The sequence below is a fragment of the Chlorocebus sabaeus genome, chromosome 13 (genome assembly GCF_047675955.1).
Source record: "Chlorocebus sabaeus isolate Y175 chromosome 13, mChlSab1.0.hap1, whole genome shotgun sequence".
In the NCBI taxonomy this organism is placed as follows: Eukaryota; Metazoa; Chordata; class Mammalia; order Primates; family Cercopithecidae; genus Chlorocebus; species Chlorocebus sabaeus.
The window spans coordinates 23,545,921-23,564,238 of record NC_132916.1 but is presented as its reverse complement, the minus strand read 5'-3'; the positions used below and the strand labels follow the sequence as shown (position 1 = coordinate 23,564,238).

The window sequence follows — 18,318 nt, the reverse complement described above, 5'->3', positions numbered from 1 at the left end:
TGGAGCTGGACCTTGAAGGATGGATAGAATTGATTCGAGAGGAGTGGTGAGCACATATAAGTTGTGGGGGCAGAGAAAGGGTGGGCACAGCATGAGCAAAGGTGTAACAGTTGGAGGCATAAAGTGTGCTGGGGAATGGGGGTGGCCTCCGGGTTTGCTAGGATAAGGGAGGAATGAAGGATAAAGCTGGAACCTGGGTTGGAGGCAATGTATAATGCACTTTAAGTTCTAAGTTGAGTTTGGACTTCATTTCATAATCATTTCAAAAGCCATGGAAGGTGTTTGAAAGGGAGTGACATGATTAAAAGAGTGTCCTAGGGCCGGGTGCAGTGGCTCACGCCTGTAATCCCAGCACTTTGGCAGGCTGAGGTGGGCAGATCACTTGAGGTCAGGAATTCAAGACCAGCCTGGCCAACATGGCGAAACCCTGTCTCTACTAAAAATACGAAAATTAGCCGGGCGTGGTGGTGGCTGCCTGTGATCTCAGCTGCTTGGGAGACTGAGGCAGGAGACTCACTTGAACTTGGGAGGCGGAGCTTGCAGTGAGCCAAGATCGTGCCACTGCACTCCAACCTGGGCAACAGAGTGAGACTCTGTCTCACAAAAAAAAAAAAAAAAAAAAAAAAAAAAAAAAGTCTTAGGAAGTTGATAGTGTCAGATGGGATGTGGAAAGGACTGGAGAAAGGGAGGGGCTATCATGAGTGCTAATGTACGTTATGTCATTTCATCCTCACAATAGCCCAAAGAAATAGACACTCTTAGTTCCATCCCCATTTCCAGATGGGAAAACTGAGGCTGTAGAGGTTATGTGATGACCAGATTCCCACAGTGAATAACAGTGATGCCAGGATGTGAACTAGGCAGATCCATCTCCCCCCGTGCTCCTTCCATATGCAGCAGTGTCTAACAGTAGCCTGGGAGATGACTTGGGTCAGTTTTAATAGGTTGAGTGTGATAGTCCGGTGACGAGGCCTGGATGAAGTCAGTAGTGTGAAACGGAGAGATGGGAGCAGTAGTGTGAAACATCCTTTCATGAGAGCCTGATGCCAGGGCTGAGCCTGTGACCTCATAGCTTCTCTTAATGTTTTCCGTGGAAGGTGGTCCTCAGAGGTGAGAACCTTGCCAGGACCATGTAGTGTCATGGGAAATCTCACCTCCAAACCTCTTAAGGAGCTTAGGCTTCCTGTTTTTCCTGGGGAAATGTATTTAAATTAACAATGTAAGTGCTGATGTTGGCTGTGCTTGCTTTGGGTTACTTTTGAGATGATTTAAGCAAACTTCCAGGTGTTCTTACGCATCACAGACTTGACTTAACTAGAGTTTGAGATGGGTTCCCCAGAGGTCTGGTGGTGGTCAATTCTCCCTTTTTTCCATGAATGCCCTCTCTCATCTGCTTATTTTGATATGTTCCTTGTGTTGCTATCCTATGGGTTGGTGTATCACATGATTGCTTAATTCATTTTACCTTTGTTCTATTTTTTTTTTAAGCAAACGGGTGTGCATGCATTTCGACTCTGCAAAGCTTTTTGGTATTCAGTATAAGAATGTGTAATAGAGTGTGCTGAATGTCATTGTGATGATGTGAGGTAGTGTGGGCCAGCCCAGTGACTTCTCTGCTTTATTTACTGCAGGTGATAAGAAGTACATCATGGGGCCCAAGCTTTCCACTCTTGACGCCACTGTCTTTGGACACTTGGCACAGGCAATGTGGACCTTACCAGGGACAAGACCTGAACGACTGATCAAAGGCAAGCCCTACACACCTCTTCAGGTTTTGGGGCTTACTGGGGCTGGGTGGGCAGTGGGGTAGCACAGTGGAGAATTCTAGACCAATGCTTTGGTCTTGGGTGTGCTTTATGGAGACACCAGGCTGTGGTGTACAGGGCTAGGGTTGGTTCTCTGTACTCAGTATACTTTGGGGTGGAAGAGAGTCTGGGCTTCTCACCTGTTGTCTTGCCCAGACTATGTTCTTAGTAGTGCTGACACAGATCCTGCCATGTTTTTATGCTAGCGCTTTTCTTCCATCTGCTTACATAGTGAGACTTAAGATTTGTTCCTGAAATAGGGCTTGAATTCCACCTAGTGCCCTTGGTTTGCTGATTTTCCTTAATTTCCTTTGGGCAATGGCGGCTCCTCACTTTCTGGTATATCCAGTGCTACAGCAGCCACGTCACTGGCTGTTTCAGATGTTCTGAGTCTAAACCGTTCTTAGATGTTGCACATGTAACTCTAAGTACATAGGATTTGGTGCCATTTGCATTCAAGCCACTCTCTCCTCCTGTTCTAACAGAGTGGCTGTAGATCATACACTAAGAGTAGCAGAGCGGCTGGACGCAGTGGTTCATGCCTGTAGTCCCAGCACTTTGGGAGGCCAAAGCGGGCAGATCACGAAGTCGGGAGTTCGAGACCAGCCTGACCAACATGGCAAAAACCCATCTCTACTAAAAATACAAAAATTAGCTGGGCCTGGTGGCATGCACCGGTAATCCCGGCTACTCGGGAGGCTGAGGCAGGAGAATTGCTTGAACACAGGAGGCAGAGGTTGCAGTGAGCCAAGATCATGCCACTGCACTCCAGCCTGGGTGACAGAGTAAGACTGTCTTAAATTAAAAAATAAAACTCGTAGAGCTAAAAGGTTCAAGACTGTGGGAAAATGAAAATGTCAACAAATACTTTGTAAGTCTAGTGCTTTCCAAAGTATTATTATTATTATTTTTGAAACAGGGTCATGCTGTGTCACCCAGGCTGGAGTGCAGTGGTGCAATCTTGGCTCACTGCAACCTCTGCCTCCCGAGTTCAAGAGATTCTCCTGCCTCAGCCTCCTGAGTAGCTGGGATTACAGGCGTGCACCACCATGCCCGGCTAATTTTTGTATTTTTAGTAGAGATGGGGTTTTGCCATGTAGGTCAAGCTGGTTTTGAATGCCTGACCTCAAGTGATCTGCCCACCTTGTCTTCTCAAAGAGCTAGGATTATAGGCATGAGCCACCATGCCTGGTCGCCCAAAGTATTATTTATGTTAATTTTGACCAAAGTAATACAATCTTAGTACTTTTTTTGTGTGATGTGTACCTTGGATGTGAGGCCTGTCAGAATTACAAGAGACATGAGAGGGGAAGCTAAGGAGCAAGGATAAGTAGAACCCATGCTAGAGGATGAACATACATGTGTGGGTGGGTGTGGGGTTGTAGCCAAAGTAAAATTCATGGTGGAAATCGCATACAGAAAGACAGCTCACCTTGGATTGATGTGCAAGGGACCAGATCTTGGGGTGTGTGTGTGTGTGTGTGTGTGTGTGTGGTGGGGTAGGGTGGTGGGATGTACAAATGGTTCCTAACTTACCATTGTTTGACTTATGATTGTTCAACTTTAAGGTTGTGAAAAACAATACTTGTTCGGTAGAAACCATACTTTGAATTTTGATCTCTTCCTGGGCTGTCCATATGTGTGGTGAAATACTGTCTTCTGATGCCGAGTGGTGGCATGGAGCCACACTTCCCAATCAGCCATATAATCATGAGGGTAAACAACTGATACTGTACAGTGTGCTGTGTTGCCAGATGATTTTGCCTTACTGTAGGTTAATGTAAGTGTTCTGAGCACGTTTAAGGCAAGCTAAACTAATGTATGATGTTTGGTAGGTTAGGGGTGTTAAATGCATTTTGGACTTTATATATGTATGTGTATATATATACACACCCACATAGATACATATGTACATATACATATACATATATATTTTTTAATGGGGTCTTGCTGTGTTGCCTAGGCTAGAGTGAAGTGGCATGATTATAGCTTACCGTAATCTCAAACTCCTGGGTTCAAGTAATCCTCCTGTCTCAGCCTACTGAGTAGCTGGGACTTCATGACTGAGGCACCATGTCCAGCTAATTAAGAAAACTTTTTTTTTTTTTAAATAAATGAGGTCTTCCTGTGTTGCCCAGGCTGGTCTTGACATCCTGGCCTCAAGGGATCCTCCTACCTCAGTCTCCCAAGTAGCTGAAATTACAGGTATGAACCACCGTGCCCAGCTGACTTATGATATTTTTAGCTTTCAATGGGTTTATAGCGATGTGTCCCCATATAAGTCGAGGAGCATCTGTATGTGGCAGCCAGGGCTTCTGGGAGAGGCTTCCCCTGCATAGTTGCATGGGAACTGTTTGAGGCAGTACCTAAGCAAATACCTGGGGGCCAGGGATGTGGGGATCGAAGTTCAATAATTCGGTTTGGGGAAGAGGATTGACAAGAGTTAATCAAAATGTTTATGTCCAACTGAGCAGGCTGGGTATATAGATGAGAGACCAGCAGAACAGCACATAGAATGCTCTTAATAAATGTTGGATGGATAGTTGGATGGGTGAATGGATGGATGGATAAATAGATGGACAGATGGATGGGTGAATGGATGGATGGATAGATGGATGGATGGATGGAACCAAGCAAGGCAGAATCATACAAGAAACTGAGGCAGGCAAGCAGTCATGTGTGGGTGTCATGTAGATGGGTGGGGAGGTGGTGGAGCCTGCAGCTCTGTGTGTGTGTGTGTGTGTGTGTGTGTATGTGTGTGTCGATTCATGTGCATGCCCAGGAGGTTAGACCAGGCTGACGCCAGCAGCACTCATTCTCCGCGTCCTCTTATTGGTGGGGACAGAGCCCCAGATACATGATCAGACTTCGTTGGAATGGGTCAGGTATTGATCTAAGGTCTTCTGGAAGTTCAGCTGAGCGGGACTAGGGATAGTATAGACTGTCATTTAATTTCCTAAATGGTCATTATGAGGATGTTCCTTGTTTTGCAATACACTGGAACTTCTCTAAACTAAATATGTTATCACATTGGTGAGGTTTGTGGCATTTAAAATATCAGTTTCCCTTTAATTTAATCACATTTTTCCATACTAGTCTAAAAGATGTTGATTCCTTTTAGTTCATTTAGGGCTGTGTTTTATATCCATTCTCTGTTCTTATTATTTCCTACTCTGTTCCCTCCATTCGCCTACTATACCAGCCTTACACACCCACATGTACCTACCCACCCACATCTACTCACATGCTCTATACACACCCCACCACACACTCACTTGTACAGTTATACCTACACTTCTACCTAAACACATCCCTACATACACACGTGTGCACATACACATACAAATGTGGACACACACACTGTTGTGGTCATCTGTTACTTCGTCTGAAGTATTTAGAGACCCCATTATCAATAGAACTCACGGACTCTATAGAATTTTTTCTTTCAGAAATGATGCATTTTTTGTTATGATTTGGCCCTTTTCTCTATTACTTCCTGAAAGGACTTGAGGCATTTCGTGTTCTTTTAAAAGAAATGATCAGCCTTTTGGAGGATTGATTTCGGGCCTCATGCACATCTGGGGAGTCTGACACCATCGTCTGCAGGGGGCTTTTGGCACATAGTTGCATGTACTTTGATTCTTAAAGTAGCTTCCAGCTTTCCCTGGGTACTGGTGTAGCATGAATTATTAAAGTCCACAGGGATCTCTAAATCCCATTTTAGGCATTAGTTCCATACCCTTTCTAAATCTTTGGAGGGGAGCTGATAACGTGCAGCCAAACTACTACTGCCGTAATTTGCTGTCAACCTCTTTCCCTGCCTTTGCTGTCTCTGGTAGAGACTTTCTCAAGAGGTAACATGAGAAGGGTTAAGTAGAAACAACAAGTAGCGTGGAGATTTTAGAACTGGGTGAAACCCAGGCATGTGAATGGCTCAGATTCAGGCAGTTTTCTGCTTTAGCTTTGGAACAACAGAAGCACCACTGGCCTTGCCTCATTGTGAGTGTGTTTGGATGAATATTAGTTTTTTGGTCCAACGTATTATTTACAAAGCCACACAAGCTACTTCTGGAACCATGTAGAACAGTATGAAAGTTTCCTTCATTTAGATGAGCAGGAGGACAGGCTTTGAATATACATATGTATGCATTTATCTATCTAGATAGACATATAAATATGAGTAATAATTTGCTTACTGAAGAAAATTTAGAAAAGATAGAAAAGTTTTAAAAGAATAAAAAATAACTTGTGACACCATCTTTCACAGAGAACGATTGCTGATATTGTGGTATGTATCTAATCTTTTATCAAATATAAGTATGTACATATATATTTTAAGCTGGGACCATAATGTTGATACAATTATAACCTAAAGTTTTAAAATTAACTGTATTTTGGCCATTTCCCTTGTCATGAAATATTCTTCAAAATGGTATTTTTAATAGTTGCATAATATCCTATCCTATGGCTACATGGTAATTTATGTGATTAATCTATTTCTGGACTTGTGGGTTGTTTTAAATAACTTTTGCTAATATTCTATAGTGAATATTGTTATAAATATATACTCTTGCTCATCTCTGGTTATTTCCTTAGGCTGAATTTCTTGTTCGGTAATTACTCTCTCAGAGGGCATAAGCTCTTGGTCTACATGGCTAAATTGCTTTCTAGAAAGATTATACCAATTTATATTCTCATGAGCAAAGTCTGAAAGTACTTCCAATTTTTGTTCCTTGATTGGGGTTGAATATAATTTATTTTGAAATTTTTGCAATTTTATTCCAAAAAAAATCTCAGTTTTATTATTAGCAACATTCTTAATGTGGAGTCAGATTTGATATTTTAATCAGGGTTCTTATTAGAGAATTGCATGTGGATTGGGGCGCTCCTTAGAACCGATGTGGAGAGCTTGAGAAAGCTGAGAATAGTGAAATTGAAGCCATAATGGGTCAAGAACTCTGCAGCGTGTCTGCCTGTCCTCCAGAGTCCTATCAAAACCACAGACCTTAATGCAATTTTCTGAATTAGGAGGAGCCCAGCCTTCTGTGCTCTAGGAAAAACCTCATTCAGCAACTTTCACCAACAATTATTTATTGTACTTGAATGTCTTTTTTACTTAATACTTGATAGATTAAAAAGTAGAAAAAATGCTGCATCTCCTTGACCAGCGTGTAAATATCTCCTCACTCCGGCACTCTTACTGTCCTCCATCTGGAGGGAAGTGTTCAGGAAGAGGTTGCTGTGAGGAGATTTGGGTTTCAGGAAAGGGCTGGATCAAATTACCTTGGCCTGTTTTTGTATTTGGAGATCTGTGAATTAATATTTTTTAGCTTCAAGGAGACAAGGCAAAGGGGGTGTTTTCATTACAGTATTCAAGTATTTTAGGAATTTTTCTGAAGAGGATATATGCTCAGTGTCCTCTATGCCTGCATGACAGATGCTAAAAGGAGCAACCAAGGGTGTAGTCAGCGCCTAGCGTGGATCTGGAACAGGGAGGTGCTAAGTAAATACCTGTAGAGCAAATGAGTGTGTTTGGATGTTGGCCTCGGTTTTCCAAGTTATTTGCTGGTTCGTGACCGAGGGCTGGTAGGTGCTGCTGTGAGACGTTGGCAGGCTTCTCTCTCACCCGCATTCCTGCCTTGCATGATTGGCAGCTGGGAGAACCTTAGTTCTGGATTCTGGATTTGGTTGACAATGTTTTCAGCATCAAGTTGTACAGAATGTTTTGATTATTAGAGAAATTAGAGGAATACAGGAATATAAAATGTGTCACTTTATTCAAAGAGCAGGGAGGGTGTTTCCATTTGAGAAACCAAAGTCTTTATTCTATCTGGGATTATCTTCTGGGTAGAGGGGCATGCGGCTTTCTGATAAATATCCTCTCGAGTTGTCTGAGAATATCACTTTGTTTCTTACCAATTGATTTTATTGGATTTTCAAATATGAAAAGTAATACATGATGGTTACAGTAAGTTGAATTACAAAGGTATAGTTTAAAAAATTTATGGCCTTCTCTTCATCCATGTCCAATATTATTTCCACAGAATAACCAATATTAAGGATTTAATGTAAATCCTTTTGTGCCTTTTTTCATGTACAGATTTGCATATGCATATATGTGTTTCAGTTTATTTTCACTGTTTTTAAACTAAATGGAATTATATATACACATTATCTATAACTTGTTTTTTTTCACTTAACAGTATATCATATCATTTTAACAGCTTCACAATATTCTATAGCATAGATGCACCTTAATTTATTTAATCAAAACCTATTGATGGAGATTCAGGCTGTTTTCATCTTTTACTTTTCTTCTTTTTTTTGCTTAAAAAAGCTTCATTTGATAATCCATGTACATATATCTTTACATACCACTGCTTTCATTATAGTTGAATAGAGTACTAAAAGTGAAATCCTGGGCCAAGAGATATGCACATTTAAATTTTTGATAGATAACATCAGATTACTTTCCAAAAAAGGTTATAGCAATGTATGCCTCTGCCAGCCATGTAGTACAATGCCTGACCCTCCACATTCTCATCAGCATTGGATGTTATCAGACTTTCTTTTACCAGTCCAGTGGATGGTACCAGTCCAGTCCCTGGTTCAAGTGATTCTCCTGCCTCAGCCTCCTGAGTAGCTGGGACTACAGGCGCCTGCCACCATGACCGGCTAATTTTTGTATTTTTCAGTAGAGATGGGGTTTCGCCATGTTGGCCAGTCTGGTCTCGAAATCCTGGCCTCAGGTGATCCGCCCATTTTGGCTTTCCAGAGTGAGGAGATTACAGGCATGAGCCACTGCGCCCAGCCTGTATAGGCATTTATATTAACACAGGCTTATCTCTGTCTCTCTCTCTCTCACACACACACACAGACCACTCCACACAACCTATTTCTGCTGCCAACTTTTTCTGTTCTTTTGTCCAGTAGCAGGTTAAGTGGCTCAGCTGATGGAGAATCTAGCCACAGAAAGGGATAGGCAAAGCCTGAAAAAGATAAAACCCAACTATAGATGTCCACTCTCTGTTTCACTCTTTATCAGGGGCAGGAATTGAGGAGTGTGTGGGCTCACAGCTCTTGGCTCATCAAAGCAAACCCTTTCTCAACTACATGTGGGAATGATCACTTCTTTTATGGTAACTCATTGCCATTAAGGGGTGGCACCTGTCTCCTCACAAGTCTTGAGACCTCAAGAATAATTACAGAAAAATATTCCATGACAGATAGTGCATACTATTAATTCCCAGGCCATGCTGTCAGCTCATCAGTAGAGAGCTGAGTGAAGGTGAAGGGCATGAGGACTAAGGAGGTTAATATGAATTCAACAGGTGAGTGAAGCACTTCACATGCCTGGCACACAGTTAGGAGTATATAACTGCTTGCTATTATGATTATTAATTTTTATTATTGCATACTGAAGTGGTATTAATGTCTCATGGTCACAGAGCAGGCAACTCTTCCGAAGAAAGGTGAAGAAACAAGCCTGTAGAAAGAAAAGCCATGAATGAAGTGGTATTCATAGATCCCGTGGATCTTGTGAATAGATTCTGATTTTCTAGGGTGTAGGAAAAGCTAGTAAGGAATGGATTTGATTGAGTCAAACAGGGCTGGCCCCAGGTTCTACTGTGAAGTGACTGTATTTCATCTTTGATGTCTCTTTACCTCCCCAATTAGATATTTTATTTTCTCTTGCTGCTGCCTTCACATCTTTATTCAATTCTTGGTTCCCTGGCATTGGCAGCAATACCTGGTGAGGCGTTTCATGACTGTCCCCATGAGGGAGAAAGTAAGTGAAGGTTTTCCAGGCTGCATCTCCTCAAAAGGAGCAATGGTGTTGACTTCTGAGTTTCTGGCTCCTGAGCATGTGCACAAATATCTTTTAGAAGAGAATAGATTTTTACATAGTGGGGGTTGAGCTGTTATAATTTGAGAAGACTGGAAATGGTGACCTGGAACCAGTACATGTCCATGGGATCCATGAAGCAGGGGGATTTGCTTTGTTTATGATTTGCAGGGGGTGTAAGCAAAACAGCAATCAAGTTTTGAAAAATTTTAACAACATGGGAAAATGTTTACAATAATGTTACAGGAGATAATATGTAATAATAATGGCAATAGGTAAATAGAAAAAATACTGAAAGAACTTACACCAAAATTTTTTTTTTTTTTTTTTTTTGAGACAGAGTCTCGCTCTGTCGCCCAGGCTGGAGTGCAGTGGCCGGATCTCAGCTCACTGCAAGCTCCGCCTCCCAGGTTCATGCCATTCTCCTGCCTCAGCCTCCCGAGTAGCTGGGACCACAGGCGCCCGCCACCTCGCCCGGCTAGTTTTTTGTATTTTTTAGTAGAGACGGGGTTTCACCGTTTTAGCCAGGATGGTCTCGATCTCCTGACCTCGTGATCCGCCCGTCTCGGCCTCCCAAAGTGCTGGGATTACAGGCGTGAGCCACCGCGCCCAGCCACACCAAAATGTTAATTGTGATTATCTTGGATCGATGAAATCATGGGTACTTTTTGTTTTCTTCTTTATGTATTTGTACAGTTTCTGTATACAGACTAATTCTAATTTTCCAAAATGAGAATATGTTATTTTCCTTAACAGAAAAGTTAAATAGAGTAGTGACAAACTGTCATTAACAGAACCATTAATATGGAAACAACCTAAATGGCCTGTGATGGGGATTCATAAAGATAAACTGAAGCTACGGTACAGCCATTATAACAGTGTGCAGTTACCATTGTGGTCAGAGTGTGAAATTCAAAGATTTTTATTGTACATTGTTAAGTGGAAAAAAGTAGGATAAGAAAAAGAATAGGTAGTAAATCCTATATAGCACATGTAAATATATGTAAATGTATATGTAAGTATACATTTCTGGAAGAACGTAAATGAAAATGTTATTATGGGGAATGGGATTATTGGTAATGCTTTTATTTTTTGCTTATCTGTTTTTTCTAATTTTCTGCACTAAAACATGGATTATTTACACTATAAATGAATATTTATATAACTTAAATCCAAAGATACTCTTAGAGTAATAATGTCCTATAAGAGACAGTAGCAAATCATATATTTATGAGCAATGTTGCCATCTGCTGGATCAAAGGGAGAAACTCACCCTCTTTCTTTTTTTTTTTTTTTTTTTTTTTGAGACAGAGTCTCGCTCTGTCGCCCAGGCTGGAGTGCAGTGGCCGGATCTCAGCTCACTGCAAGCTCCGCCTCTGGGGTTTACGCCATTCTCCTGCCTCATCCTCCCGAGTAGCTGGGACTACAGGCGCCTGCCACCTCGCCCGGCTAGTTTTTTGTATTTTTTTTTTTTTAGTAGAGACGGGGTTTCACCATGTTAGCCAGGATGGTCTCGATCTCCTGACCTCGTGATCCACCGGTCTCGGCCTCCCAAAGTGCTGGGATTATAGGCTTGAGCCACCAGGAAATGAAGGCCAGGTAGAGTGTCATGTTTCAGACAAATGCCTAGACAGTAATAGTAACTTAACACAAGAGTTCCTTTGATTCACGTAAAAAAGAAGTAGTCTACTGACTGAGTGGGACCCGGATCCTGAGTACCGCTGTTCAATTTCATGTAAAAATTTAAAAATATCTTATACTAAGTGTGTTTGCAGGCACACTTATCCATAAAGACAATTTTGAGTTATCCATTTTATGGATTTTTTTGGGGGAAAAGTGTATGTCCTAACATAACTTTTTTCAGCTACTTGGCATGGTACTCAGCCCATAGCAACATTGCAAAACTTTGTTGAGTAAACAATTACTTCTGGCTGACTTAATGCAACCAAGAGTTGATGTATTTTCATGGAATATAAATTAATTTATATATGAACCTATCAAAGCAATAGTTCTCTTGATATGTAAACAGAAAATAATAAAATGCTTCCTAAAGCCAAATGATGGTAGTTTATCTGCCGTTTTGGATAAACTACCCCGCCACTTCTCATCATCATCAGACTCACTTCTTCATTTCATTCTGTGTACTCACTGAATTTAACTTTTCTTACTCACCGTTTTTATTATGTGCATGAAAACCTAAATATTTTCACAGTATCTCTATGGAAAAATACTGTTAATGTTTACCTTCCCCACTATTCCAGTTTCTCAGAAAGCCTAGTGGCTGGATGTCATAGTTTGGGCCACTGTTGCAAAATGCCGTAAACTTGGTTTCTGGTAAACAACAGGAATGCATTTCTCACAGTTGTGGAGTCTGGGAAAGTCTGGGAAATGCAGGATCATGGTGGGAAATGCAGGATCATGACTCTGGCCCATTCAGGATCTGGCAAGGGCCTGCCTGAGTGAGGGCCCGCTTCCTGCTTCCTGGACACAGTGCTGTCTCGCTGTGTCCTCACATGGTAAAACGGGCAAGGCAGCTCTCTCAGGCCTCTGTTATGAGGGCACTAGTCCCACAAATGAGGGCTTGGCCCTCATGAACTAACCACCTCTTGAAGGCCCCACCTCCTAAGACCATCACATTGGGAGTTAGGATTTCAACATTGGAGTTTTGGGGGAACACAGACCATAGATGTGGTAGACTGCTGCCTTTGAGAACTAATCCTTGCTTTCCTTACCACACTGCAGGTGAGCTGATCAACCTTGCCATGTACTGTGAGAGGATAAGGAGGAAATTTTGGCCAGAGTGGCACCATGATGATGACAATACCATCTATGAGTCTGAGGAGAGCAGCGAAGGCAGCAAAACCCACACCCCGCTGCTGGATTTTAGCTTTTACTCAAGGACAGAGACCTTTGAAGACGAGGGAGCAGAAAACAGTTTTTCCAGAACCCCAGACACGGATTTTACCGGACACTCACTCTTCGATTCGGATGTGGACATGGATGACTGTACAGACCACGAACAATGCAAGTGACGTCCAGCCTCGCTGACGCTCTTCCTTGGTACCTGCCACTCCCTGGGTCGGTCCATTTTCCCAGGTAGCAATCCATCCGAGCTGGGAGGAGATCTTCGTGCTTGGCACAGTTTTCACATGCTAACTGGACTATAGCAGCCTTATTTCTTTTTTGTACAAACAAAACACAGAACCATTCAGATGACTCCATTGAAAACAAACAGGCAAAAAATAATGTCAGCATGGTTCCTGAAATCCATTTTTGTTTTCATTAGAAAACTATTAATAATATTGTGTGGTAGAGCAGGTGTAAGAGCGGGTTGTCAGCTGATAGTGTTTATGATGATCCTCTTCAACCTTGAGGTCTTAGTTGTGAGATGGATTCTTGAACCTCCTTCATCCACCAGGATTTGAAGCAATGAGAGATATCATTAGAGAAAATGTAGGAGATAAATGTCTTATGGTGGCTGCTTGTACTTTATGTGTGTATATTGTATGTTGAGACATAAGTCAAATAAAATCCACAGATATTCAACGAACACCTACTATGTGCAAAGCACTGTGCTAGGTGCTAATCAGTATACATTTTATTCTAAGCCCTGCCAGTGACTAGCTGTGTGATTTTGAGCAAATCTCTTATTAACTATTGTGTGCCTCATTTTTCCCACCTGTAAAGTGGGGATGACAATACTCTCCACCTACCTACCTCACAGGGGTGTTGTGGGGATTCATGTGGTAACATTCGTACGGCGCTTTAAACCTCTTGGAAGTGGTGCAACATAAACACAGCATTTTATTCTTTATTGCACTTCATGCATGTGAAGATTTGAGGGTAAAGGAATTCCATATCCAGGCAACCATCACCACAGTCACTTGCAAAAGCTGAGCAGATGAAATACACACAAAGGTACACTTAGGACTTTGTCATCATACCTTTCTGTGATCTTGGCTGAATCAAAATCTTTTGTTGAAAGAACATTGGAAATGTTTTTATAAATTATCAACAGCTACAAACAGTCTTCAATTCTACCATGTATTTGCGGAAAAGTGGTTCTTTCATTGCCTGAACTCACCCTGGCATGTTCTGTGTTGACTCCAGAGTGATACGTTGCCTATGTTTGATTTATTTGAGGAGAATAAATCTCAGGAATATGGCAGGTTTCATAGAGTTGAAGGGAAAATATTTCATTGATTTTTGTAAGCAGAAGCCTGCCCACTTGTAACATCTTTTTGAAAACAAAACTTGCACAGATGTATTGAAAAGATGAAGTAGCAAGAGGATACTTGTATCAAAGCACTCTCTGCAGTGTTAGATTATATGCAGTTTTATTAATTCTACTTTTCTGGTGTTTTAGGCCACTGCCCAGTGAGAGGAGAACAATGCTGAGAACAAGTCTTAATGTTTTTGCTGTCTCCTCACCATTCTCTCTCTCTTTCCCTAAAGTATTCTTGAACTGTTGGCTTACCCATATTTGTGAAGGCTCCCTATTTCTAAAGATGAAGTTTCTTTTTTTTTTAGGACATTTTCCAGAGACACATGGGGCAGAGATCCTAGGTGATGGCTGTTGAATTTGGGCTAGGAGAGCCAAGTTTTACAATTGCAAACAAAACTGCTTTGCTTCTGACCAACATAAGGATTGCTCATTATGGGGTTAAAGAGGCACTTCTTAAAATACAGAAACTTCTGAGAAATCCATGCACTCTACTTGAAAACAAACAAACAAACAAACAAACAAAAAAAAACCTCTTTGTGAATATAGCATTTGCAAAACAATCTTAAAAGACTGCTGTAGATTCACAAAGAGGTAAAGGGAGGAGAGTTTTTAAGGCTGCTTACCACTTAAGCAATTGTGTAGGGCATATGTGACTGGGAATACGCTCTGAGATACCCTAAGTTAGAAATTCTTATTCCACGGGAAACTTAGTTGGTAATATCTTATTAAAACCAGTCTTATTTAAAGGGACTGTTTGATGCCTAATGAGAATGTGGTGGAGAAGATATGAATGGATAAGCCTGTTTGAGGCTCCAGCGTCATTTGGGAGGACTGTTTGCCTCCCCTCTCTCTAGCAAGTGTGTTTTAAGGCCAAATGGTGGCATTTCTATGTGACTAGGGAGACTCCTGGACTGAAAATATGAATATAATGAACAGGTGGACTGCAGACCTGTCTCCACAAAGCATGGGTTGTCCTTTTCCCACCACATTTTAGCTGAAAAGAAATGTATTGGAATTTTTTTCTATAAACAATTTATTCTTACTGTACAGTACCAAGTGTGATGTATGTTCTCTCAAAGGATGATTAAGTTATGAGAATGTAGATTCATATATGTTTTAAATTTTGTATTACTTGGAATACAAGTATGTGGAGAACCAACTTTGAAAATGAAGTTGTAGAATAAGTCATTCCATCCAGGTACCTCTTACAGGGGCATGAATGGACATTGCTACGTGGAGTCTTGGGCAGTTGCCTGACAGCGTATGACTGGGCATCAACATTTTGTAGGTGTCAATTTGATTTAGAGCCCTAGAATATGTTCCTGCTTTACTTTCCCAAGGTGGGTTATGCAAACAGAATAACCAAGACAAAGTCACCATGGTGTGAGTCTTTATCCGGAAGGATTTAATTTTATGTGCTTCATTCTTAAGCTACCCAGATTTGAAATGTTCTCCCATTTCATGAACAGGTGCTAATTATAAGAAAAAACAATAAGAAGTTAAGGGACATTTTGGTCATCTGGCTTCTTTTTCAAGTTCTGTGTTTCCTTTTTTGCTGGAAGATAACTTGAAATGTGTGGTCTTTAATGTTAACAGATGCTTTTGGTTGGACAAAAGACCCATAGGCTATTCGTTCCTTTTTTACCTCTCATTGTAAAAGTAAATCAAGCTCTTGTATCCACCTCTCTTTGCCCACCTGCACTCTCAACAAGATTAATGAGCAGAATCATTGAGCTTTACTCTCCATCAGAACAGATATAAGGACAATCTATATTTATGCAAAAATGAACTATATTGTCAGCATTTACCAATTTGTTGTTGTTACATAATGAATTGTAGAAAGTGACACTACCAAGGCTGTGGGCTGCCTGGGAGACTAATCATAGACTTGGAACAACCTGGACTTGAATCACGACTGCAGTCTACTCCTCAAGTGAGCCCCGCCCATGTATACTGAGGTATTAGAGTATATTTTTGTGAAACAGCTGAGGTTCAAGGAACAGACATACTAAGGATTTTGGCCTTGTGGGTCTTGCTTAGATTTGTTTGAGAGAAAATGTAGAGTCATAGAAATGTATAGCTGTGCTCAAAATTAGCTGTAGAAAGCACCTCATTGGCTTGGTGTCACATACATACTTATTTGAAGGGCAGGACCAAACACTGAGGTCAATATGGTTCTTTCCATTACACCACATTGCCCTTGATGGTTTCTTTCTATTACACCACCTTGCCCTTGATGGTTCTTTCCATTATACCACCTTGGCTTTGTTGTCTTATAGAATGCATGTTACCTGAGAAGTCACCCTGTGTTCAGAGAACCAGCATGTCTCCAGCCATTCCCTGCTTGGAATCCTTCACTTTTGTTCAGCCTGGTGAAGACCAATACAAGAGACCTTTCATCAGTGCAGGGCATTGCTAGACTCTGCAGGGCATTGCTAGACTCTGAAGAATAGCAAGATAGATTCCCAAATCACCAAGACTCCTCATACTTTCTTATGTATCTTTTAAAGAACCCATGACCATTCCCTCACTTGCTGAATATTTACAGAGCACCTACCCTGTGCCTGGCCCTAGAATCTACACTGGTTGCAGAGTGCAAATAGAACAGCACAGAACTCTGATTTCAGGGCATCCCTTTTTGCCTAGACTTCTCTAGCCTCTTTTACCTACTTGACCACTTCCCTGTTCCATTCCACCCACTGCAAATGGATTAATCTTTCTAAAAAGCTCTGGGGTGTGGCATTGCCTCAGGGTGAGGGGTACTCCTTAGGGTCTGGTGTTTTCACCTTTATTCACCTTGTCTGCATAGCTCCTCCATGAGAGCCATCCAGTGCAGCCAGGTTGATCCATTTGCCATTGCCTAAAATAGCCTCATGTGGCCCCCCTCTGTGCCTCTGCTCATGCCAGTCCTTCTGAAATGTTCTGGTCTCTGCTCCACTGTCCCAAGTCATGCCCGTCTCTCAAGGTCTGACTTCGTCAGCTTCACATGAAGGCTTCCCAGCTGATTATAATCTCTTCCTTTGAAAATGAAGCACTCATCATTTTCTTTCCTGAAGGTTGCATGGGAAAGATGCTCAGAGTGGGTCACATACTATTAAATAGTGATTTTTCACTTTTTGTGTGTCAGGAACTCCACTGATAATCTAATGAAAGTTCTATACCCTATTCCCAGAAAAATACATATATGCAAATATATAAAATGTTACAAATAAATTCAGGAAATTTAGAGACCTTCTGAAATTATCCATGGTTTCCTCAGGGGGTTAATGGAACCCAGTTAAAAAGTCTTGTTCCCAAGAGTCTTTAAATGTTATCATTGTGTTTGTTCTTGTTTTTAACACAGCCAGAGAGAAGAAAAATTGGTACAGGCTATGCAAGCAAAAGTAATCTCTATTATCCATGTTTAGTATGTCTTGAGTGACAGAAAAGAAGAAAGAAGTGCTCTTAGGTTATTTGAGAAAATTTTGTTTTGGAGGTTTGAAATTTTGAAAGTGATAGGATTTTGTTGTTGTCCTTGTCATTTATCTTTTAACCACCCCCAAAATTGATTTATCAAAATGAGTTCAGGGCCAAGTGCGCTTCATTTCAGCCCTGAAACCCACCGCTTCTGCATGGATAGGGCAACCAGCCTCGGCTGAAGGTGGGAGAGAGTTTGGATTTTTCCTTACAGAAGAAAGATCTGCACAATCAGGTTTTCCTGTATTCATTCATTCATTCATTCATTCATAGAACAATTGTTGAGTGTATTTTCAATAAAAGATTGGTGTGTTTTGTTGATAGGGAACAACTCAGGTTATTCTTCATTTATTTATTTATTTATTTATTTATTTAACAGAGTACAGTTATTTTATTGTTCCTGACTATGACCCAAGATCCTTTGTTCTCCTTTATATGCAATGCTATTTAAATCAAACTAGAACTGATAAAAGTACATTCAATGACAAATCCTTCCCAGGCTAAATGCTGGGCTCTGGCAACCCATCTTTAACAGGTCCAGGGATCAATTACATGTGATTGTGAAGTGCTTGACCTTTATTCAGTTGCTTCCTGTGGTCTGGATATAACTTGGGAAGTTCAAAAGGATCCCCTTGGTGGATGAGGAGGGAGGGGCCTCTTACCTGTAAGACTCTTGCTAGTGTCAAGGGTGGATGCGAACATCTGTGGCATGTTTTCCTCATCTGAATTCCTTAGTAGAAACTCAGATTTTTGGTCCCTGACTTTCAAGAATATCTTAAGGATATTTAAGTTTCCTTAATCTTTGAGATTAGACTGCTGGAACCAGCAACATTAGCCTCGCCTGTTAGCGATGATTACAGGGGGCACTGAAACATAGATTTAAAAAAAGGGACTCAGCTGTTTTGGGGCTGACAGGGTGACCTCCTCAACCATTCTGCTTTCGCCAAAGCAAGGAACTTGTCCCCAGACCTAGGCCCTCTAAAACT

At 41.3% G+C, this 18,318-nt stretch overlaps 1 protein-coding gene across 2 annotated transcripts in view; it reads left to right on the top strand.

The window, feature by feature from the left end:
• FAXC (failed axon connections homolog, metaxin like GST domain containing) overlaps window positions 1-14,383 on the top strand; it is a 72,007-nt gene extending 57,624 nt beyond the window's left edge. For both annotated transcript variants that reach the window (XM_008007522.3, XM_008007523.3), the window contains 2 exons: window positions 1,632-1,748; window positions 12,394-14,383. In XM_008007522.3, coding sequence (XP_008005713.1) covers window positions 1,632-1,748; window positions 12,394-12,683 — 407 coding nt within the window. In that variant the 3' untranslated portion in view covers window positions 12,684-14,383. The remainder of the gene's footprint in view (window positions 1-1,631; window positions 1,749-12,393) is intronic.
• Window positions 14,384-18,318: the final 3,935 nt, after the last annotated feature.